The sequence below is a fragment of the Octodon degus genome, unplaced genomic scaffold, assembly GCF_000260255.1.
Source record: "Octodon degus isolate 3935 unplaced genomic scaffold, OctDeg1.0 scaffold00044, whole genome shotgun sequence".
Lineage (NCBI taxonomy): Eukaryota > Metazoa > Chordata > Mammalia > Rodentia > Octodontidae > Octodon > Octodon degus.
The window spans coordinates 10546298-10572330 of NW_004524620.1; the positions used below are offsets into that span (position 1 = coordinate 10546298).

The window sequence follows — 26033 nt, forward strand, 5'->3', positions numbered from 1 at the left end:
TCTACAGAAGCATTCAAATATACTCAGAAATACATACATACAAATATATTTCCTGAAATAATGTTTGGAAAGCCAAAACACTGGAAACAACCAAAGTATTTTTTTACTATTATTATTGTTTTGGCCGAACCAGGGAATGAACTTAAGACCTTGTACTTGCCAGGCAAGCGATTAGTCTACTGAGCTATCTTCCCAAACCCAACCAAAGTATTTCTGGAAAGCTACACAGAGATTAACAAGAACGGATGGCATCTCTGGATATCAAGGCGAAAGGGGCCTATAGTCCGTTGTGCTAAATCATCACCTCAGTAGCTTACAATAACAAAAATTTATTTTCTCATGCTTGGAAGCCTAAAATTCAAGCCTGGGTGTCAGGAGGGCTGCTATGCTCCACCGGCTTCTGGCGGCTGCTGGCAACCCGCGGCACGCGGGCACATCCCTGGAACCTCTGTCTCTACCATCACACCCTCTCCTACGTACAGGCCTTCTCCTCTGTGAGTCTGTCCCTAATCTCCCTCTCCCTCTCTCTTTTAAGAACACACATGACAGCATGCAGGACAGCCCCAGATAATTCACTGTCTCAAGAGTCTTAATCATTAATCACAGCTGCAAACCTCTGCTTTTCACACCTGATCCACAATCTACTTACAGGATGCAAGGGTTTGACAGGAGTATCTGAGGAGGAGAACCAGGTATTTCTTTAAGCTCATACCAAGGCCTAAAACACATCATTAAAAATTTAAATGATAGGCTATAAAAAACAGAGAATGAATCTGTTTATTAAAATTAGAAATAATGACAATTGGCAGGGACTGTGAATCCATAAAAATAAATGGAGGATTATACAACAAACAAAATTGGGAGGGTCTATTCAGGAAAGGGCTAGGGCCTATTTTCATTGCACCACACTATAGCAATGTTTGAATTTATATAACTATTTTGTCATGCATTCACAATCAAAATACAACAATACATAATTAAAAGGAAACTTTGATATATTTTGATATTCCCCCAAATTTTCATAGGGAACTCTGCAATATTTTTGGTCCTTATTAAGGAAAATTAGTCTAGGTAAACCTTCACAGTAGGGCTGGTGAGATAGCTTAAAGACTAAGGGGCTGCTCAGGCAAGTGCAGGGCCCAGTTTCTATCCCCAGCACCAAGTGCCGCGCCAGCCCTGCCCCAGGACACGCTGAGCCGGCCACTGAGACCATTCCTAAGAAATGTTTACCTTTAATTTGTTCTTCTACAAATAATTGCTCATAATTGCTCCATTTAATAAATATTCCCTGACCTGAAATTATTTGCCTCTCTCTGTTTTTAAAGGCCATCTGTACTCAGGAACTACCAAAGTGATGATCTCTGTTTGCCTTTACAAAATTCTGATTTGCAGATCCTCCCATTGAAAATAGTTTCTTCTACTTACAAATTTAGTAGCACATACTTGATCTTACTGATAGAAGAATTTGTTCTGGAAATCATTATACATAGCTCTGCTTTTTCCCTGTTCATAAGAATTGGCAAAAACTACACCAGTCAACTGGGGATGTCTAGATTCTTTTTTCTCAGTAGTCTATCAAAATCGAGCAAACTTTTCTTAGCCTAGAGAAGAAAACTATGCGCAAGATGAGCGTTTAGGAGAAACATCATATCGTGCTAAGCAAATTGATCAAAACCAAAGAGAACATGTCGTATTACTCAAAAACACAAAGAATCACACCACCAAGAGAAATGTCTGCGTTCATTTTTCTCCTTCATTCATGAAACACCTACTACGTGAAGGCTGCTCTACAGACCATGGTGTATGCTGTAAACAGTGTGGGCAGAGTCTGACAAGAGAAATGAACTCCAAGCGCAAGCTACTGCTCTGGAGTGAGATGAGGCATCAAGTCCAGGCATGAAAAATTCTGAAAAGAGCAAGAGTTGGACAGGTATCACGCAGAAATACCTCTGCCCAGAGTGCCTGATAATTACGGACACCATCAGATCTACCAAGGATGTATTTAGCAAGATGCAGAGAGGAGGGGAGAGGTCGGCCTATTACAAAACTTGCCACCCGCCTCCCGCTGGCATTATCAGCTTCGTGTGATCTATTAAAGATAATCAAGGGTGCCTACCTCCATGGAGATCAAGAGAGATGGTGATTATGAAAATAATAGCAGTTATTTAAATTACTTAAATGTTTTAAGGCAGACTTTATTTATGACAGTGTTAATCACTTGCAAGCAGGAAGGTAAAAAACAAAAACAAACTAGGAGGCCACAGGAGCCTCCACCTGAAAGACTGCTCCGGAGCTACTTAAGCCAAACGCCCGCAGCTCGCTCAGTAGTTAGGCGATCCCCGCCTCTGGTGGCCTTCCTGACACACCGCCTCCACATGTGTGTAAACAAGAAACCAGCACCAGAGCAATGCAGCAGACTTTTGTTTGAGACCACTTTCTGAAGGACGAGAGAGAGGGAGAAGTTCTTCTTTAATTTTTAAAAACTGCCTAGAGACACTGGTTCATGAAGCCAGCTGTATTAGAAGTACACGTGCAATGTCCTTTTACATAAACATCACTTCACAGAGCTATCAGTAGGCTCCACTTCAGGAAAAACAAACAAACAAAAAAGAAGCTGCAAAATAATTATAAAACATATGGTGCAAATCCCGGCTGCGTTTGCTTCATGACAGTTAACATTATTTACAGTTTGATCTGGTGAGAATTAATACTCAGAGGGCTATGCAAAAAATATGTCCAGCCATTCTTCCCAGCCAAGTACACCAGCAGTGCTGTTGACACACTATGTGAATTTGTCTAGTGATCTCTTGTCCCCCCAAAAAAAATCAATTATATTTTTAACATATAATTTAATTTGGAAATACTCGAGCGGAGCCAGCAAGATAGCTCAGCGATCTAAAGCGCCTGCTTAGGCGAGCACACAGGGACCACGGATGACCCCCAGCACCACATGACGTGCCAGTCCCAACCCCAGGGTGGGCTGAGCCGGCCACCAAGAAAAAAGCCGCCAAATCCAAGCAGAAGCTCAGCCTCATTTTTCTTAAATAAAGAAAATGCATTGGAAACTCTTCCATCAATCACATGGCATCCCCTCATTGCAAGCTATTTATTTCTTAAGTGTTAATGCATATTAATAATGTTTTTAAAAGATTCGCTTATTTTGTTCCACAGCAAGACAGCTGATATTTCATGTTACACATACATCATCCATATAATCTGGTGACAAAAACTACTCAAATAGCTGGCCTCTACTGCTGGGGTACAGCCGGAGGTAGTGACCACAGAATGTGCTATGTGCAAAGGCAGAACTAGAACATTCCCTTTCACTGTTCTACTGAGTGGTGCACAACAGCCAAGAGAAACAGAAACAAAATAATTCTTGCAATGAAAAATTTAAATATTGTTCTGCCCTTTTAATAGAAGACTCTAGTATTTAATTCCTACTCTACGCTCAGTTTATTAATATTAATACCAAAATTTGCGGAACCAAGTGATGGTCAGCACCTGAAGCTAGAAGAGGCCAGGGCTGCCAGTCCTCCAAGGACACACAGATGCAGGAAGCCCTCCTGCGGTGGCTGCTGCCCACAACCTGTCTTCGCACAGTGGTACACTAAGACGCCACTACCACTGCGCAAGAGTTGACTGTTACATGTTCAGGAATTCTGTAAGCTGCCTTTTCAAACACAGATATTTTAAAACTTAAATCTAATAAACTTAGAATAGAGGAACTGGGTGTGGTGGCACATTAGGAGGCTGAGATAGGAAGATCACGAGTGAACTGCATAGCGAGACCCTGAATCCAAAAAAAAGATGCTAGAAATAAAAGTAATACTCAAAACACTTCCTAGGTGCTTACCTATCCGCTACCATTATCTGCACCCTTGAGGTTATTACTGACCTATATTTACGTGGATATGGCAGGAATGCTATATACCAGTGTGCTACCAAGCATCTCTTCCAACTCCTCATTCAGAATCTCAGGGTGACAGTCTTATGTCCAGCCACAGTGGAAGAATTTCACCATAAAAGTCAGCAAGTACTACCAAACAGGTCTCTCCCCCGCCACTTACCATGGTGCAGGAAAACATTCTTCACCAGATCACTAGTTTCTTCTGAATAATAGATGGCCATCTCATTCTAAAACTTAAGATAACAGTTGGAAATATATACTCACTTAAGCTTTATAATCCCATCTATACCCACTTGGGAAAGAAGAAAAAAAGAACAGAAAGATAATTTTGTATGACAGATTTTTAAAAATAACTATAAATTTAATTTGGCTCACTTATTTTCACAAAGTCTTACAAAACATAACAAGGAGTACGATGTCTGGATCTGAAAAGCACTGCAAGATGTAACAAATGCAACATATGACTTGCATCTTGGACTGGAAACGCCCTGTCCAGTCTCTGGAAACAAACACGAAGATCGAGTCACAGGCAACAATGCTTTTTTTGTATTTTATTTTACTTACATACCTGGATCAGTCCTTTATAATAAAATTGTAAAGAGACCAGCTATTTCTACTCTTTATTATTAAAAACTGTATGCTGATGTATGATTCTTTAAAAATCTAAAGAAATAAAATATAAGAATGAAATAATTCTTATGAATTAGCCTTCTGCAAAATTTTGTAGAAGTTTTAATTTTTCAAGATTAAAAATCAACTTTCAAGGTAGTCATTCTGGTTAGGAACATGGGAGATTTCAATGTACTATAAAAAATAAGTTCACAGGCTGGCAAGATAGCTCTGCGGGCTAAAGCACCTGCTTAGGTAAGCGCAGGGATGCCAGTTCAATCCCGGGCAACAAACACATCCGTGCCAGTCCAGCCCCCAGGGCAGGCTAAGCCAGTCACAAAAATAAATACATAAATAGTTGTCTAAGAGCCTGCAAAGCACCCTATACTGAGTTATTGCTATCAGTGGCATATTCTTTAAAGAGAAACATCATTCAAGCAAATAACCCTACATGTGCTATGAGGCGGTCCAAATCTGAGCACCACGTTTGGCCCAGGCAAGCTTCGTAGGCGCAGGTTTTTCCCTTACAGAGAAGGACCATGGTGAGAAGTCACAGCACAGCCCTGCAGGCGGAACATCTAGCTGTGCAACCTAATTTCATCTGATTTGTATCCAGAGTTGCACAACCACATTGCTTTAATTATAAAGCATCAGGAGCAGAGCTTCCGTAAGCACTGGCCTTCGACTCTCTGCCTTCTTTTTCTTGTCATTTGTTGTATTTGGCAGTTTGCATATTCTACATCTTAATTTAAGTGGTAGGCTGCAAATCTTCCTTCCTGAAGACAATTATGTGGCAAGTTGTCCTTTTCTCAGGTTATTTTTGCCTTTCGTAGGTAAGACTGCATACACACTCTTACAGAAGTCTTTCCACCCAGAGGTGCAAAAAAACTGGGAACAAACTCATTTCCTATCTAAAAGCACGATAACTGTTGTATATTTTCATAATTTAGATGCGACTTCCTTACAAAAATTAATTTAGAGGGTTAAATCTTAGACTGCAAAATGAATTAGAAAAAGAAAGAAGCAAACCTTTTACACGGTGGCTCTAAATCCTGAAGAAAAATGACTTTCCAATTTTTAACTTTTGTCTAAATTGACATAATTTTAAATATAAAAATAATTCCAGGGAGCAGGGAGATGGCTCAGTAAAATAAGCACTTGCCTGGCAAGCGCAAGGGTCTGAGTTCAATCCCTGGTTCCGCAAAATAATAATAACAATAACAACAACAACAATAATAATAATAATAATTCCAAAGAAACACCTGTAAATACTAAGTTCTCAAAAGTTATAGGCTCAGTTCCAAGAAATACTTCTAAGAAACGCAAATTTGGGGACTCTGTTTATGACAAAGTCCCAACGTGGTTTTAAAAGGTGCCACCACACACTATCCCTTTATCATTTTTGTAAAGTTGGTGGCATAAAGGGAAGATGCAAATGAGGACACAGGTTTTAAGGAACAGCCTGAAAGGCTTTCCAAGATCCACGCTTGCTCCTGGGTGGAGGGGTCGGAGCCATTCTGTCCCGCGCTCACGGAAGCACAGCAGGCTCGCGCCTCAGCATGCTGCCGAGGAGTCCGTCGGGGAGCACGCTCTCCCCATCACCTGCACACCCAGAAGTCAGTCCTTTTCCCTCTTCCTGCAGTCCCCATTAGTGGCGGCCTCACTTCTATTCAGTCTACAGTAACAGCTTCCAAGTCAAGCAGTTGGCTCTGGGTTAGGTCCACACGGGTAACACCAAGGGAAGTGTCTACGAGCTCAAATGAGCTGAGTTGTCACAGCTGTCACAGCACCACCCCCAAAGTGCTCCTGCCTCCTTGTGTCCTTGTCCTGGGGTAGACAGCTCCTGCCCTGGCACTGAACTTTCATTTGACCTTTTTATGACCAATGGGCGCAAGCAGACAAAGTAAGCGAACACTTTCAAGGACTCACACTTGAGCCTGACCTCTGTGAAGAGCCCTCAAAGTATCTGCATGTGGAGACGCGGAGGTGAAGCACGGAACAATGGAGGACAAGCTGGTGACCTCCGTTAGCCCAGCGACAGGTGCCAACCTGCCAGCTGGACACCACGTGGGCTGAGCAGCCTCCGGGGCTGACGGCTGACCCCGCCTACGAGCCCACCTGACCCACAGACTACTGGACAGTAGCCACTGAGTTGTGGTGATGTGTCACGTAGCTGTAGGTAACTAAAGTCACCTTTACTCACGGGATGAGTGCTGTCAGTGAAATAAACTCCTTCGCCTGGCCACCATCTCCCACGGCGCGACGGGTCTAAGCCTCTCCTGATGCTGGTTTATATTTCAACATTCCCGAAAGGTAGAAAATGCAGACGAGACTGTGTAAGGTCTACTTAAACACTCAATGTGAGCTGTCCTGCTATGAAGTTCAGTAAAATCTTTTTCTGCAGGTCTTAAAAGAGAATCACTAATAAGCTGAGGTAGGTAAATTTTTATTATTTCCACCTGTTTTTAGTCTTGTCATTTAAAACACAGAAAATAGCCTTTTGTTACAGAGCTAATTTATTTTCTTTTCATTCCATAAACATTAACTGCTGAGCCTATTTGACAGAGTAGAAAACATTTCTCTCATCCCTCAGAGTGTTGTGTTTAAGGCCTGTCTACAATAAGTGTAACATTAAATAAAGCTGTTTATACTCCATAAACACTGCATAGAATCCTAATACTGTAGTTTAAAAGAAAAGAAAAAATGTAATCATCTTTCAGATGAACCTTCACATTTTTGTTTTTTTCTTCCAAAGATGCATTTGGGAAAGAAATAACAGAAAATCTAAAGAACAGATTGTAAGCCGAAGTTTCTGTACTAACCCAAAATATATATTAACAAAAGCAATTTTATTGCCTGTTTATTATACTCCCAAAGCTGTATACCCAAGATTAGTTCAGCTACACAAAAGGAATTCCTTCTATTTAGTATATAATTTTCTATAAAAACTAAATGTTTAATTATTAAAATGCTAGACTATATCAATTTGATTAATTTATATGTACAAATCCTAAAATTATATGGCATTTGATAGACCTCATTCTAAGCATAAAATATTTCTGAAACATGTTTCATTCTGCAGAAAAATATGTAATAGTTTTCTGAACATCATTTTAAAACAAAAATCCATTCGTTGCCTCCAAAGACAATCCTTTAGGAATGCTGTGAAGGCCCAAAGTTATTCAGCAGATATGTATAGTAGATATGTATACGTGATCACTCTGTATCTCAACCAAAACACTTCAGTACTGTTTGAGAAAAACTTTAACAGTGTTCTTATATTTAACAACCATGAAACTCCTTTGTAAGTATTACTGCTATAAATAGTGGATAACAGCAGAAGAACCCTCTCCTAAACCCTCTCTGGTGCTTATGTATTCACTGAGACTGATACAGACAGAGTACAGAAACAGCAACTTGAATTCCACCCTCTTGATTTTCTATTAATGTAACATAACACACGTAGGAGAAGGTATGCTTACCTTTCATAAAGAAACCCAATCCAACAATCTTAACAAAAACCAAACCTTGACTAAAACAAATGGTAACCAGACTCCTAGCAAGATAGACTTGACCTGCAGCACAGGCAAATCTAAAGGGTTTGAGAAATTTAAACTATCAGACACTGCTTAGATAGGGGAAACCACAACTTATACCCAGAATGCTCTTCAAGCTTTCAAACAAGTGAATAAATCATATATGAAAACCCTACACTACTGCATTCTTTTAAAGATAGAGAGGCAAAGAAGGGAAAAGAAAAAAAAGAGGGGAAAGCAAAAAAATGGAAACAAAAGTTTTGTAAATAAGGAGGGGAAGACGGTTTAAAGGGAGGAAGGGGAAAAGAGGGGAAAAAAGAATCGAGACGTATTATGTACAGGTAGAAATTCCCTATGATGAAAGTGATAATTAGGCATATCTAAAATGTACCTAAAGTGTATCTAAAATGAACTTAATTTTTAAAAAGCTCCTTTTTTAGACGTGTTCACTTCTCAGATACCTCCTACAAGTCCCAGACACTTACTTGCCCACATGGCCAGTATCACAGTATCATACAGCAAGCCTCTTTCCATCTGCTGGTGCCTTGAAAACCAGCTACTGACTTTTAGCATACATCTTGATGATTTTGATGCTCCAGACACCCCCTTCTCACGGCTATCTGAAAACGTGAGCCTCGGAATTGTGGTTTATATGAACAGCCTGGATCCAGGTAGGAGACAGGACAGAAGACAGAGCAGGCGGGCAAGGGTGCCCTCGGAGGCCGTCTGTCCCACTGTCCCCACACCAGGCCACCCTCCCCACGAGCCTGCACCGGCCCTGGACACACCTCCTCACCGCGCACTTCTCATATCCATGAAGAAAGCTTTCCAGTGAACTGAACTCTTATGTGCTGAGTTAAGGACACCTAACAAGGGACACAGACGACTTTCAAGACTAATGTTCTTTAGTTCAATAGGCACCACAATGCGATGCAAAACGTCTGTATTTTAATTGGCCCAATTACTCCCCAAGTGGCATTGGCAGCAGCAATCCTATGGAGAGCATCTTGCTCTAAATGCACGACTTCACAGCCAGCTTTTGTGGAATGATCCTGATGGGGCTAAAAACGATCATCTTTGGATTCTCACTAAAAGGGAATTTAAAGGTAAGTTTTCATTAACTTGTCAAAACACTTACGAATGAATAGGAAGGAAATACACCTCTGCTGCTTAACTTCCCATCTAACCAGTAGGCATGGCCTTCAAGTAATACCCAGCACAATCTCATGTTTTTAGTTCAAAAAATGGGGGATGGGATAGAAGTTACCTTTGCTTAGTCACGCAGCAGCAGAATTTGCTAATACCAAGATATCTGGGAATTGACTAAAATTCTTTAAAGCATTAACTTGTTAATTTGGAAACGTGCCTGAAGAATCTATTTCCGTATAACATATTACTGCACTGATTACTGATCTCGCTTCTGTATGTATTAGAAAACAAACCCAACAATCTCAGCTTTCCTTTGGATTAGCATCAGCCACCGACCTCCACTGGAAGGCAAGCTGCAAAGGAGCGGAGCGGCATCGGCTTAGCACTTACGTGTACACGGGGTGACCAAAGCACACAGTCACTGTTTATATTTTACAACTACAGGGGCTGACAAAAACTGTATACACACTTCAGGAAAAGAAAAATAGTGTGATGCTTCTCAACAAATGACACTGTTCCTGCATGAGGGACCCGAGAAGATGCTGTAAGCCACAGAAAGCCCACTACACTGCTGGTCCTTAGAGAAGAAACTGAAGACGCCCGTGCCAAGATCTCATCGATCAAGGTCACCCAGGCAGCGATCTGCCGGCCTCATAAATGTCTGGAGGCTCCTGGCCACCCTGTGAGCCCCTCTCGTGATTGCAGAGGCTAAAGGTAGCTTGCAGCAACTTCATGATCTCTCAATAAATTCAGTATTAAAATATTTACCCAAGTTTTCTTTCCCTGAAGTGTGTGTACATTTTTTAGCAGACTCTGTATATACTACAACAGAAGACACACTGTGATTATTCTCCCCTCAAAATGCCCTTGCTTTACACACTCATCCCACCATCCTTGCCACTTTCGGATGTAGCCCTGTAAATTCTCTTCCATGAGTCATTTACATGGTGTGATCAAAAACTGCACTGAATGCTCTTGCCAAACGCCATCCAACAAAAACGCAGGCTCCTAAACCATCACAGTGCGTCCTCACTCAGACCCAGCACTGGGCAACTTCCGGCTCTTTCCCAAATAGCCACGCAAGGTAAACATGTTTAACTGATCCAGGAACTCAAAGCGGCCTCCACCATGCGACTAAAGACATTCACAAGAGTGTTTCCAGAGCTGCTGCAGGAGTGGCAAGAGCAGAAGGCATGTTTGAGGCAAGGGGGAGTGCACTGAGAGACATTTTAAATATTTAAACATTCACTGTTTTTGTTAAACACACCTCACAGAAGCCACTCAGTTAAATACCTGGCAAATACATGCATTTTTGAAAGCCCTCAAAATGGGGGAGATTAGGCAGTGTCACACACACACACACACACACACACACACACACACACACACAATCTGTGGCCTAATGGGATTTTTTAAAAAGGACAAACAAATTTGAAACAAAATCTATAAAAGCCAAAGAATGTTAAACTTTACATCTTAAATTAGCAACAATGAGTTCTGTCATTAATTTCCTGTGTTTCTGATAACTTTTAGGGATTTGCAAGTTAAGTATATATCTCAAATTTTTTTCTTATTAAAATTTAATTTTCAGAGTACAAGAAAGGGTTTTCTCTCTGTCCCTGATTCTCCCACCATAAAACTATCCACTGTGCTTTTATTTTGTAATTCAAAGGCACGACCCAGCGCAACTAGAAATTGTCCTCAAGACTTGGACTTGTAGTTTTACTAAAGCAAATTTTTGCTTTTAAAAGCTTTACTTCAGAAAAAACATTAGAAATTTACACAAGGGCAATACATGCTAGAAATTTTTTTGTTTCTTGAAAGTAAGTGGGTTGTGGAGTCACAGCCCTCTAAACCAAGCACACGGGGCAGCTGAGGCAAGAGTCCAAGCCCAGGCTTGGGGACTTAGCAATATATTATCTCAAAATATAAAAAAGAGATGGGCAATGTAGCTCAGTGTGAAGCGTGAAGGCTTTGGTTTAAATTCCTAATCCTGAAAAATCAAAAAGAAAATTTGTAAAATCATCATTTCAACGTCATTAAAGAAAATTTTGCTTTAATCTAGGCTGACCACATTAATTTGAAAAGCTAGTTTTTCTTATTTTTTAGGAAAGCGCACATAATAGGAGCTAGCTACGTGACTATAGGGTCTGTATAAAATTAAAGCTGACAGAAATATATGTTCCCTAGTACAATTAAAAAATTACCCAAAATGGTGATTTTAAGTAAATCAAGGGTGTCTCAAATCCTTAAAATAACTTCTATGAATTTTTTTTGCATATCCTTTTTTAGAGGATTGCCTTTTAAAGACATACAGGTATAACTGGCTACAAAAATGTTTAAGGAGGCTAATGGGCTTGCTTTATTAAAATGTAAAACTTGAGCCTCTTAAGCTTCATTCATGATTGTACAGGAGGCTTCAGCAAGGCACTCTCTTGACAAGAGCATTCAGACTGCTGAGAAGGTACAAAGCATTCATGACACTTACCCCCCCCCCAGCTGTTCCCACTTCAGAGTTCTTCCTTGTTATTGCTCAGGACAGACACTAGCACCTCATTGAAAGATCAGTGCTGCAAGGGAAAAAGGCCCCCCGAGACATCTCAGGCTGGAGGAAAAGCACTAAATCAGGGGATGCTACAAAGATGACATATTTGATTCTCCAGGGGTCTTCCTGAGCCTATGGCTATGGATCGGAGGCAGTTAACACACAGCCAATCAGAGCCCTCCCCCAATCCCAGAAGACAGCGCCATCCTCTCTGCAGTAGGCAGAGTAAAGGCCAAGAAGAAAAGAAATAAACTTCCTGCAGGTGCCCGAGGTCTGGCAGGATCCAAATGTCTTGGACTGTCCTCACTTAATCTCCATCAGTGTGGGGCTGAATGAATAACACGCTGACCTTTTCACCTAAGAGACCACAATTTGAATCCAGCAGAAAGTCACTAGAGGATCAATGGACAGAGACCCTCATATTTTAAAGCAATAAGGCATCACAAAAGGGAGAGGGAGAAGTTTTTATTTTTTTAACCGTGGTTTCTGGCCAATGATTCAATCTGGCTTTCCTGGCCCAGCTATTAATATCTGGAACCCTGATTCAGAATTGAAAAGCTCCCAGCACTGCCCCTATGGATCTCAAAGTCTGGCCCAAGCCCACGGCTACTGCAAGACCGACGTTCCCTCGCGAGTCAGTACGCAGAGCAGTAATCCCTGCTGGTGAGGCCAGGCTCCGCGGGACACGGCATGAGCTCGAATTCTAGCAGAGATAGCAACATGCGGAGACAAGGAGCTCCCGATTACTCCTTCAAAAGGGACTTAAACATATTTTGTTGTCGTTGATCTAAACGCTCTAAACATGCCTGCATACTGAGAAAGAGGCAAATGAGTAAAGCAATTTGAGGTGCTTCTCTGAGTCCCTAAGTTCCTGTCTTATCAATCTGACCTAAAGTAAACAAATAATATTAATGGGTACTCTCAAGACCAAGCCTATGGAATACACTGTCGTTTAAATGTCAGCCTGACTTAACACTACAATTAGCCAGTGCTGTCAGTGGTCTGTGTCGCATCATTTTATTTAGCCTACCAAGGAGCTGGGTGCCTAGTATGCCAGAGCTGTCCCTCAACTCTGCATCCCAAGAGGACGTAGCACGCGTCACTCTTTGAATCCCCACATTTGTTACATTTTTAAAAAGAAAAAAATCCATGATAAGAAAATCACATTAAAATAAAAACAGAAAATATGGTAACCCCACTACTCATACTAACTAGGAAGCTGCTTCAGATACTATTATTATGGCATGGCAAAAAAGAAAATTACATGAGAACAACAAAACCAGGGTACAACTCAGCTTCACAGGAAGAATCTACGGTTCTCGAAGCCCAAAAAATGTTTTCTGGGGACTCTAGGTAAGAAACACACAGCAAACAGAAGATGACTTCTGGGTAGAGAACGCTTCCCAACCAGCATCTGTTATCCTATTTGGGGCCCGTGTATTATGAGCTGCCTCGGTCCCACAAAATCGCCAGCCACTGAGATGCAGGCATCATCGCTATTCAGCCTGCTCTCCTCGTCCTCCACCTCATGTGAATCAAGAAGAGATTCTGCCCAACAGGCCCAGGCCAGGCCTACCCATAACCATCGATACTACAGCTCAGAGCTGCTCAACTAACTGAAATGAGACTTCCCCCACCAACTCGTTCGCACATCTTCCCAATGCAGCATTCATCCTGTAAGGAAAAATACATGTATTCCATCTTTCCTGCTGAGGAACAACTTCCTTCTTGCTCAAGAACCTCTTCTTCCAACAGGTCTTTGTAGACAAGTCCAACTTGGCAGAGGGTGCACTGATCCTACTTGCAGATGTGCTGGCCCACATTCTACTTTCCAGTTGCTTTGGTATTACATGGCTATCATACATGACTCAAATATGTATTTGTTTATGTTTGTCCTGTCCGTGTGGACTTAGCAACAGCTTCCAGAACCCCACACAGATCTCTGCCTTGTCTTCTACTTTTCACAGCCATTTATGATTTCATATACATTTCAGCACTTACCATGTAGGTCCCTCAGAATAAACAGATGGTAGGAAATGACCGTCAGAGTCACCCTATGATTGTTGCAATCATAAAAGATTTCAATTTTTCTGCGGGTTCCTCAGATCTTCTAGTTACTTCTTCTGACAACTTAAAGGAAAGCTTAGAAATGCAAACAGCAACTCGAAATGTAGAACTGTCATGAAGCTGTGGTGCTCTAGAAACCCAAGCGCTGGGCCAAGTCCTGGGGGATTAGGGTATTCGAGGAATTACGTTTGCTTCGCTTCAGTATCAATTTAAAATATTGTTTCCCTTCACCTGAACATCCACCAGGAAGGAACAGGAGGCTCCTGAAAGCCCACTCTCTTTTGCATGGGTGATGAACTAACTGGTGGCTGGCCTGAGGCTCTCCTCTGCAGTTCAATCAGCACCACCCCACAGAACACAGTCGGTTTCAGGTGAAAGTGCACGGGTCCTTATCCAACGGCGACTGATCTCAAACTATGGACTCACTGCTCTTCCTTCTGGGGAATGCAAAAGTCTCTCTGTCTCCTACTCAACCAAATGGTGGCCCAACAATCAGTGTTTGTTCCCGCCTAGAAGCTGTGAGCTATTTCTATGCTGTAAGCATAAAGGGAGGATTATTTTGATTTTAATCCTTGGCAGAAGACATCAAGCCGTGCCCCTGAATGAATCTAAGGTATTTATTTACACTGCTGTTCAAATTGTTAAGAGCTACCAAGAGATTCAAAGTCCCTATATTCCACAACCTACTCTGAGTCTGCTTGGGGCCTTCAGCCATGACAACTTCAAAACTACAGATAATATTCCCTAAAACTACCTGCCTAACAGGGAGGTTAGGTGGATTGCCAGGATATGGTCCAGGCACTCTGAAAAACGGTATAAATACAATACACAGCCTTAAACCATCGATCTTTTGTACACGGCTGACAAAGACAGGCATCCTAATTCACCAACTGAGGACACGACACAAAGACATACTTTTTTTTTTTTTTTTTTTTTTTTTTGTGGTACTGGGGATTGAACTCAGGACCTTACACTTGCCAGCCACGTACTTATTCTACTGAGCTATCTCCCCAACCCTAAATATACTTCTCTTATCACAGTGGTGATAATCCAGTCTTTACTTGTGATCAACTAAGCCCTCTTCTACATCAATCACCTATATATTCTTCCAGCGTACATCATAAAATGTATATCATTTGTTTAACACACCTTGTTTATAACAAGGGGGGTTTCTGAGAGATTCAGACTGGTATACAGAATGATTGATTATAGAGAACCTAAGTGAATTTATACACAGGTTCTTCTTTTTACTTCAGAAACTTCCTAGAAAAAAAAATAATCAATGGGGTCAGATAGTACTCATTTTTTTAAAAATGTATTTAGTACAGGGCCTACAGAGTCTCACTACCTAGATAAGACTCAGAGTGATCCTACTATTTTCAGCCTCCCAAGTACTGGGATTACAGGAGAAGACCACCACACCCAATCTCAATCTCCATCTCAGCATACCCCTGGGGCAGGGCCGGCACAGTGTACTGGGGATGGAAGTCCAGTCCTGCCCAATGTGCTCTCTGGCTGGCCCTGATAATACCCATTTTAAAAGGCCTCCTAGTTTGTTTCTTTATTTTGAAGTGTTGGGGATCAAATCTAGGACCCTGTATATGCCAGGCAAGAATTCTATCACCAAGCTACACCTCCAACCCTTGACTATTACAAGAAAGTTCTCTTTTATTCAAAAGGTAAGGGGCTAGGGATAAAGCTCAATGGCACAGTGCCTGCCCGGCAAGCACAAGGTCCTGAGTTTGACTCCCAGTTAAAAAAAAAAAGGTAAAAGTTTAGATATAATAATCATTTTAACTAATTTATCAAATATTCATTCTGTGCTAGGTAGCTGGAAAGGCATTGGAAGAGGTGATTGAATAGAAATGCAAAAGTGATAAAAATGATTGTATCATATCATACAAAGTAAGTCTTTAAAAAATAAATGCACTCATAGGGGAAACAAGCACCTGCCTACAAGTGCAAGGCCCCGAGTTCAGTCCCTGGGACCACTCACACACTCACACACACACACACACACACACATACAAAACCTTTCCCAAAAAAATGCACTATGCAAATTCATTTATGCTGTAGTCATCAAAGCTAGTTAGTATAGTTAGTACATATTTTACAAATATGATTTCATATAATATTTACAGAAGAAGAAATTCACGTCCAAACGTTATCTCTTTTAGGAAACACTGCTATCTAAAGATGAAGCTGAAGTCTACACCCGTTTTCCAACCCCAAAGTCCAACGTGTTATTATTTTCTTCTGCCTTTTACTTGTATTCAGATGTACAAATGAACATACCCATCTATATTTATTTGCATATGTGACTTATTTATAGTTGAATAATGGCTACTTTTTGCCTTACTAGTTGGAAAGACGTTCTGCTCTAAGAGACACAGTGAAATTTAGAAGTCCGTGTCTCAGCCCACTTTATAAAGAAATTTCAAAAATGGCCATGTCAGCAGTAACCTGAAATAATTTGTGTTATCATACTTTTCACCCCCATTTTAACAGTGAACATCAGCTGGTGACTGAGCAAGTAAGTGGTGCTACGAAGCACTTATACGCAGCCTGGGTCTGACCTTCACATGGCAGACAGGAGGTACCATTCCCAACCCCGCTGACCGGTGAGGGAGCCGCGGTAGGAAGGATCAGGCCTACGCTCACTCTCCGGCTCCACCCCACCAACCTGCCTGCACAATTCTGCCGCAGGAAGCACTCCTGGCCCAGCTGCGCCAAGGGAAGAGCAGTGACAGCCCCCAGTGCACGTGAGCGCCGCGCGCATACCCACCTCCCGCCACGCGGAGGGCAGCTGCAGGCTGCTCAGGCGCCAGTTTCGCTCCCTTGATCACCGGCCCGCTGCGACATAAATTGTGCTCAAGGGACATGCAGACAGAAGCACCCGCCTCCACCTCCAGATCCAACCAATGAAAATGTCCCCAAAATGCCCATTGTTTCTCAGGGCTGTGACCTGGATGAGACACCTAAAACCCCAGAGGGTGGCAGAGCCGCAAAGCAGCAGTGGCCCTAAATCACCCTTTCTTCAAGTTACTTCTGAAACGAAAGCTTTCACCAACCAAGAAGGTTGTCTAGCCTTGTGGGGAGAAACCCACTTGCTGCGTTAGAGCACGAATATCTCAGGCTTCTGCCCCAAAAGAACATACTTACCTCACTAGCGTCGGACACTGACGCCTAAAGTGTATTTACTATTGAAGTATTTGATTACTGCAGAAAAGCGTGTTCAGCGTTCTGCCATTTCCCTGCGATAACTGTTCAGTTAACTTTACACAGAAGGGAAAATACCAATTTACTGAACAGGAGCTCATGACATTTCACCTGCATCACTTCCTGGGCTCTCAAGTGCAAGAGAGAAATGGGACGATCTCAGCTTTCAAGGCGAACAAGTTAAGACTGTGCTAACATCAACAGTCAGGGTCAGAACTGGGAACTGAGCCTGATTTCCACTTTTATTTCTTTTCTGGGTGCTGGGGTTTGAACGCAGGGAACAGAATGCGCTAGGTATACACTCTACCGCGGAGGCGCACCCCGAGCCGCATGTCAAGTTTCTGATTCACTATCCAAAGTTCTTTTGCCTTCCAACCTGGCTGTGTTTTTAGGGCCTAAAATGAGTTACTATTTCCTCCGTCTTCTACCTCCCGCATACAGTATAGCTGAAACCATGTTCAATCTGGAGAAGATAAAAAAAGGAAGACAGCCACCTAATTTTGCCTAAAGTCGAAAGTATGTATCTTCCACTAAACACAAGAGATCTTATTTTATGTGTTGGCTGGTTTATTTATTTATTTGGTATATGGTCTCACTAAGCAGCTCGGACTCATAGTGATCCTCCTGTTTTCTGCCTCCCCAACTCTGGGATTACAGGTGTGCGCCACCAAACCCGGACTCTGTGGCCAGCTCAATGCACCTGGGGGCAGGACAAGCAGGGCATGAGGTGCAGGGCGGGAGTGGGGGCACTGAACCTGGGTCCCTATGCTTGCCTAAGCAGGCACTTAAGTCTGCTGAGCTATCTTGCTTTTTATTTATTTATTATGCAAATGCAAGAGATTTTAAGTTGGTCACTAGTTCAAAGTTTTCAGGCCTTCTTTCTGCCTCTAACTGTGCTTTCCAAATTTAAAAAAAAAAAACCCTCACAGAATATTTTCTAGGAAGATAGTTTGGTATTCTTAAGAAAAACAAACAAAAATCAAACACCCAAACACTGCCCTTAAGAGTCAGAGATCTGAGTTACAGTCAGGCTTCAAAACTTTCCTCATCTAGAATTTTATGAGCTCTACAGCTGCACCAGGCTGGTAGTATCAGGCGTATTGGGGCTAACAAAGGTTAGGTGGTACTTAGCTTCAAGAAATCTACACTGTCTCTTCCACACCCATGAGCCATTTTTGTGATCACGGGGAAGCCTCCGAACCCCTCTGTGCCTCAAGTCCAGTAATGCCGATTCACTGGCAATAACTGTAAGAGAAGTCGGAAGAGCTGGCTCACGTGCACTTACTACACCAAAGCAGCTTAAATGCAAGTGCTGGTAAGTGCTGACATTTTCTACCACACAGACACCACAAAGCACTTCTCTTACACAGACTGCTAGCACGGGAGTCTTGGCTTCTTACTGTCCTCAAGAGCTCAGCTGCAGCCACCACAACCAGTCCCTCGGAATCTGAGTTACTGAGATGAGGACAGGAGAGGGAGTGGGGGCAAGAGATGTGTCTATGTACGTAAGCAGGATGGTTTGGATAATTATACTGTGGATTTCTGCTGGTCTGTGGAAAGGAGCGGTTAACGCTAATTGTTTTCATTTTTTACCCTTTTTCTCTCTTAATTTCTTTTAACATTTTCTTTTTCTTTTTTCAATTTTGCATGCATATATCTTGTAATCTGAACAACTAATCTGAAGACAATACTGTGCTATACAACAAATACTGTCAAATTCATATTGTTTTGTTTAGTGAAATTCTGTATCATTTGTAATTTTTTCTTTTTAAATACTACTCTATATTCTCTTTTAATTTTAAAAAATAAAAAATAAAAAAACCCCAGCCACCACCACCTCCAAGGGCCTCTAGACCAACTGAAACTGGTATTCCATGAGATCCATACTGAACCTCAAGCTATATCAATTTAAGGTTTCTTTTCCTGTTCCTTTAACCAATAGTTGTTCAATGCCCTGCACTAGTGTTATTCGCTAGTAACGAACCCAGGAAAACATTCTAACAACTGGCTTAACTGGCTGATTTTAAACTGTGGTGGAAACTTGAAGAAAAGAGTCTTAAGATAGAGTCACAAAGGAAAAGATCCCCCGGTGCATTTGGTTCTGTGTAAAAAGTGGAACTTTGGCTGACAGCTGAAAGACAACAAATACCCATCTCTATAGTGGAACAGGGTACTCCAGACAGAAGAAACACTACCTATAAATATCTTAATGCTGAAGAAGACCTGCGTTTGTTCAGATCAGGCACTGAATGCTTCTGATTTGCCTGATGGCAAAAGGTTACAAAGTGGGAAAAGCTGTTTCTCTGCTCTCACAAGCCACCGCCCCCAAACCTCAGCACCTGGATGATGCTAACATACATCGTAAGGATCAAATATGTAGATTCTCCTAAGTCTAAGACGAGCTTCCAAAAGACCAATGCCCCCTTAGTGCTGGAGAATGCCCTTCCAGAGTTGGGCTCCTTCTCCTAAGACACAGAGACTCAAGAGGACCTCCCGCTGGCTGCAGACCCCTCAGTCACGTTCAGAACGTCTGAGGTAGCTCTCCGCGTTCCATCAGTGTCACTTCTGGATGCCGGCAAACGGGGAGAGCCCCAGAGAGGCTAGTGAGCGAGCACAGGCAAACCAGTTACATGTTCAAACTAAAAAGAGAGTATGAAAAAACTGATTTTTAAAATACTGTATGAAACTGAAAATCTGTATTAAACTAGTATTTTATAGCATAAAATATAGTGTATAGTAAAATATAGTATTTTAAAATGCTACACTAAACTGAAAATCAGTTTTGTAGTCAAAGAGGGAGGTAAAATGATGAAAGGACAGGAGGGGGGAGCGCTGCTTCATTGGTTGCCAACAGATGCACCACGAGAAGGATCTGAAATAACAAGTGTCCTTTAGCAGCAGAAAACATCACATCATCCTTATATTTAGGCTGCAGCACTGAACTGCACATCACCATTTTATCCATTTTCTCCTTGTTTAAAATTTACCTTATTTCTCTGTGTCTTCTGAGTATATACATTGTGAACACTGGATTTTTTTGCCTATATTTCCTAAATAACTACAGTTCATTTTATGTATTTTACACTCAACTGGCTAATTTACAAATTATACAGATAATCAAGTAACTGAAAGGTAGTTTTCAATGAAAACAGTACAGGGTCCTCAGCTGAGGTGCCAGTCTTTTAAACCAATCTCTGGCGTCACTGTTATCTTCCTTTCTGCCTCTTCATGCATGATAGTCTCTAAATCATAGTCTTAAGTAGTCCACCCCTTTTCCCCACCACCCCAAATTCAAATCTCAAACCACATACTTACTACTCTTCCACATCTGCAACTATTTCTGAAGGCAGAGTAGCTGGGTGCACAAGAGGATGTGGGCTGGGCCGAGAGAGTTGGATTAATATCGTGGCTTGACCAGTTCAACTTACCGTACGTCTTCATTTGCCGGTAACACAATCTATAGCCAACTGCTAACCAAGTCAATATGTGGTAAGACTAACAACCACCCTAACTTGCCTTGATAATTATTCTCCTTTAACTGACATAATATTCAATATACTCTTGTTGAGAGCAATAATGTTAAAATTGATGCCTTTAGGGCTACAAGACAATTGAGTTTCAGCCAGATAAAATGACTCCACACCAACAGGGCATCACAGAGGTGCACTGCTTTTAGACACATTTTACAGTCCACCTGTACAAAACTGCTGCACGTAATTATTTTCTAAGGTGCTTGCGCGTACTTTAGCATTAGTACATAAAATTTTGAAAATATTGGCCAACAATCAAGTAACACATTTAGAAAAAAGGGGTTTATCTTTGTAGTCTAGCTATATCACACACACACACACACACACACACACACACACGAGTATTTTTTCACTAATTGAAAATCGTTTTGAGTCCTACATCCTTTTGCTGCTTTTGAACATAAGAACTATTTTTACAAGGAATAGGTATATTTTAAATGATGAATGACAAAAATCATAATTTAATTAAAATCTATAGTCCATCAATTACATCTATCAATAAAATAAGACATACACTAAACCTTGACTTCCCTCAATGTTAAAAAAAAGATCTATGGGAGGTGGGGAGATGGCTCAGTAGAATAAGTGCTTCCCTGGCAAGCACAAGGGTCTGAGTTCAAACCCTGGTTCCGCAAAAAAAAAAAAAAAAAAAAAAAAAAAAAAAAAACTGTGGTTTTTCTGAAAATGTAAATTGTGTACCCTGAATGGAAAAACGGTATATACAATTTTATATTTTTCAAATTTTACATTAAATTAGCAATGGCTGGAGATACAGCTCAACGGCACAGTACTACCTGGCAAGTGCTCCCGAGTTTGATTCACCATATATAAATTAAATTAAATTAAATTAATGAAATTAATTATAACTTAAGTGTCATGTTTTAGGGCGTTTCTTATATAAAAATATTTTACCTTCAAGTAAGATAGTTTATACATGTTAGTTTGTGGGTCTTTGCTAAATTTTTCTTTCATATTTAATTTCTCTTGCAAATTTTAATCCTTAAATTCAGGGATTTCGCACTACGCAAGAAATATAAAGTACATTTCTAAAGAGTACACTTTCTATACCTGCCTTAGAGGTGCACTGAAACGTGGGAAAAAAGGAACACCTACATGATATTTTACGGAAGGACCGGGGCAGCTCCATTCACGGCAGACTGCAGCGCCAGCAGAAGGGCCGGCAGCTCACATGCACGAGGCTGCTTTCACGGCAAGCCAGCACAGCCGCACACTCGCCGTCGGACAGAAACGCGGGAGGCGGATGCCCACCTCACCGGACGCAGAACGTGGCGTGGACCTTACGCGCAGCACTGATGGAGAAACGACGTTACCGTGAAGACAGTAAAACCGCGGTACTCCACCGTAGCGAAACACCTGCAGGCTTTGAAGGGCGCCCTTAGCCACACTCACAGTCCCAATTCAGACTTCTGTGAGGGGTTTCCTCCTTTGCATGTGGGGGAAAAAGGAAGCCCCAAACAGACAGCTGGCCATATTTCGGACACGGCATGGAATGATGTGGCGCTGCATTGGCGTCAGGGCCAGAACAGGCGGGGACCACAAAACGAGTCCCTTGCTTTATTTTCTCGGCCCCTCCTGCTGGCCCTGCTGGCCCTTCATGTCCTCTGACTACTTAGGGCCTTATTTGCCCCATTACCCTACTAGAGTTGTCCTCATCCTGAGGCAAATGAGATAATGTTGTGAACATGCCCTCGAAACCGAAAATGCAACCTGTGGCTGTCAGCGCCATCCTCTCGTCTGACGGCCGCTGTCTGTGCCCTCCACGCGAGGGGCTCGCTGAAGTAAGTGCCCTGTCCTGTGGGCACAGGTCACTGCCTTCCCTCCTCCTTTCTCCACGTCCCCTCACCACCGCCCTACTGCTGTCCTTTCCTGCCCCAAGCCCATAAATAGCATGCAGGAAATGACGGGACTCTGTGTGCTCTGATACAGGTTAAGCAGGGGCCAGGCACGAAGCTCCCCTCTGCCACATCCCACGCTGGCAGCCCTGGTCCTGCTCAGCGCGGCGGGCCTCAGCTACAGCACTGATACCCAACTCCAGCACCACACCAGGTGGGTGGGCGCAAAGCTCTTGTTTGGAGGGGTCAGTGCTCCTGGCACGAGCCCCATTAGAAAACTCAAATCCCACTTGAGACCCACCTTCTCAAACCGAGGCCTCCCTCAGCACTCAGGCAGCGTGTCATCACCGTGGCTCGCGCTTGTGGATCCCAGGGCCTCCGGCACGCTCCTCTCAACATCTCCCCCCGGGGTGGAAGGAAGACAGGTGGCCGCAAGAACAGGTGAGAGGCCAAGCGTCCACTGACAAGCATCCACTTAGTACTGCCCGAAACATACCAGAGAAGACAGACTGGCTGGGCTGGGACGAAGGCCTGAGGCCCCCCCACAGGGCTGCGGGCTGTGAGATCAGAAGCGTCACTGGTGCAAAGCAGAGGCTGCGGGCTGCACGAACAGGTACTGTGAAGACCAATCTGACAGAACTGCGGCTCTCAGAATGGAACCTCTGACAGCTACAGGGGATGTCTCCCAGGTCACACAGGCAGGGAGTTTACATAGCTTCCAGTCCTTCCTTTGATACAGATAAATGCACAGGAAGTCGTGCGGGTGTACAGACGACAAAGGAAAACAGCACGTCTCTCACTGAGCGTGAGGAGGAGCCCACAGATGGAGTGAGACCTCCAGCTTTCACACATCGTCGCCCACCTGGAAGAGCCCTCCTTGTTAACAAGGCTTCAATAGTTACTAACACATAAGGGAAACAGACCCACTTTGTTGGGAAGGAGTTGAATGCAAAACGCATAAATGGAGGTGAGCTAGTGAACAGGCCACACCCCTCTACGAGGCCACAAGCCCAGGCTCCACGTGCCCACTGTGCCAGCTTCCTTCCCAATCCTGGACCAGACAAGAGTGCAGGCACCTGGCTTGCCGGGCCGGGAAGGAGAACGTGCGCCCTCGGCTCTGCTGGCCTGCCCGTCCACAGGCTCGGGCCCTGCCCTACCTGCAGAATGTATCCTCGGACGTAGTCCCGCAGCGTCCAGCCCAGGCCATGCAGGATGTGCAGCACTTCCTCCTGCTTCAGGACACTGAAGAGCCGGTCCAACAGGATCTTCAGCCTCACCGGCACCGCCTGAGTCCCATAGAGCATCAGGCTGCTGATGTCGAACACCACGTTGGACTGCACGATTTCCACCTGGGTGGGGTGGTACAGGTGCTGCGTGCTGAGCTTGTCCAGGGCTGGGGTCATCCCACAGAGGTTGCCAGGATGAGAAGGGACAAGAAAAGAGAAAGGATGGAGTCAGAGAGAGTGGAGATGTCACTGCATGTCACAGGGCCCCAAGTCTACCAACAGGTCCTGCTGGGCCAGGGAGGTCTTAATTGAGACCCTTTCTTTCCCTTCCATTTTTCTCTTTGAATCCCCCCTTTTCTCTGTAATTTAGGGTTTATAAATTGTAGACAACAACAAATGAAAAACACAACTTGCAAAAAGAGAATCAATAAAAATACTTTTAAATGACTGCTGCCAGCTTTAAAAACATGACTAATTTGCTGAACTACAACAGCTCAACTCACACCACCAGGATGTCCTTGGTCTTCTCATTAAAAAAGAAAAAAGCTGAACAGCAACTGCAAACCCTTACAATTTCGTCTTCAGGCTGCAAGAAGAGGCACAGCCAGTATCAAATATTTTTCAAATACAATTCGCTTGGTAAAACACCTGTGTATTTTTAGACTGCAGGGAATAGTGAGACAACCCATCCAGGGAGCTAGACCTACAACTCAAATTAGCCAAGGGGAAGGCTCTGAAAGCTTGCCTCTCCTCCTAGCATCTTCCTGGCTTTTACACGTTCCATGGTTTCGTCTTCATTGGCACGTTCTTTAAAAGCTACTTATGGGAAAAACAAGTTCAAGTTATAATTAGTTACTTTGTAAAAATTCTGATAAGGCTGTCAAAATAAAAATTAAATGACTACAATCAAAATTTGTAAATTTTTGCCTATTTCAACTCTTATCTCAATGGAGAAAATGAAAGATGGCCATTCTTGAAGACTTTAAAGGAAGCATTATTTCAACAAATGGGCTCTCTTTCTCTTCAACCCTGAGAAAGAGTATCTCCACGTTGGAACTAAACGACTTATGGTAAAGTCATAAATTCTAGCTCCCTTCTACCTGTGAGCTGAGGTGAACCCTACTGTCCATTCTGCCTCAGTTTCTTGAACATCAATGACTGACTTCACACCGTCTCAGCTAAGAACTCAGAGACGCTGCCCCAGCTGATGGGCCAGAGCGCCTAGGATCCTGCGCAGGAGGACGTGGTAAGCATTCCCACAGACTGCCCCAATCTCCTCATCTGCTCCTACAGAGACTGCTAAGGAGATAAGCGCAGAAACCTCAAATGTGCTCATTTAACCTCTGAGGCCGGCAAACGAGCATCAGAAAACCTCCTGGCTTGAATCATAACCACACGTGAGCGTAGCCCACATTCTGGCAAAGCCTAAGCCACTGCACCGCCTTCCTCAAGGGTTCCTCGAAGCATTTTACCCCAAAACAGCACGGGCTGTCATCCATGTGCAATCTGAACCACTCCTACTTTAGCACGCTAGTATTCCTACATGATAATTAAGGGATCCAAAAGCGCAGGCCCACGGGGCTTTTCTTTTTTTTAGTATTTTTAATGTATTTTTCCAGGGCTCCTCCTCCACTCTCATTTCCTCCTGACTTGTGCTCACCAGAGAGTTCATGTACTCTTGATAAATTGCTTTCTTATATCCACAGTGGAAAGGCCCTTATCATCTGCCCGCTGGCTTCATTCAACACATGTACTCCCAGGAATACTTTGTCAAAGAGTTCGGGTTTCCTCGTACTTCATTTCTTGCAGCCGATTTGTCTGATCTTTCCTATTCTAGTGGTTAAGTCAACTTTGAATAAATAGCTTTAAAAATTAATTTAACGTTTGGGAAAGATAAGGGATTCATAAGCGTAGAGATTGAAGTTTTCTCTCACTCCACAGGGCATTTAGGCTGCAGAAAAAGCAGCAAGGAGGTACTATACTCCCTGTTCTTCAAGTACAGTTTAACTCCACAGCCTTCCCCTGAAATCACCCCATCTACTTACAGAATCTAGCGACAAACAGAGGAAAGCTGCTTCTCCTGTTTCCCTCCAGCAGCTCTTTTGAACCTCACTAACCACTTCTTTAGAAATCACCATGGCTCTGGCCACAACACAGGTGACACCACGAGGACGGCACAGGGGCAAAAGCACTTTCCGTGCAGGCGTGTGGCCCTCCATGCCTCTGTGTGCGGCACACAGGCAAATGCATTCAAGTGCCAAGGGACGTGGCACTCCCGTCTCCAAACTCACTAAGAAAGGTGATTGTTTTCAAAGATGAAAAGAGAGAACAGGAGATGGCTCAGTAGAATAAGCACTTCCCTGGCAAGCACAAGGGCCTGAGTTCAATC

The 26033-nt window shown here is 43.0% G+C and overlaps 1 protein-coding gene across 5 annotated transcripts in view; it reads right to left on the reverse strand.

Moving 5' to 3' along the window:
* Bnc2 (basonuclin 2) overlaps positions 1-26033 on the reverse strand; it is a 329157-nt gene that overhangs the window by 128565 nt on the left and 174559 nt on the right. For all 5 annotated transcript variants that reach the window (XM_023715850.1, XM_004631723.3, XM_023715849.1 and 2 more), the window contains one exon: positions 23576-23811. In XM_023715850.1, coding sequence (XP_023571618.1) covers positions 23576-23722 — 147 coding nt within the window. In that variant the 5' untranslated portion in view covers positions 23723-23811. The remainder of the gene's footprint in view (positions 1-23575; positions 23812-26033) is intronic.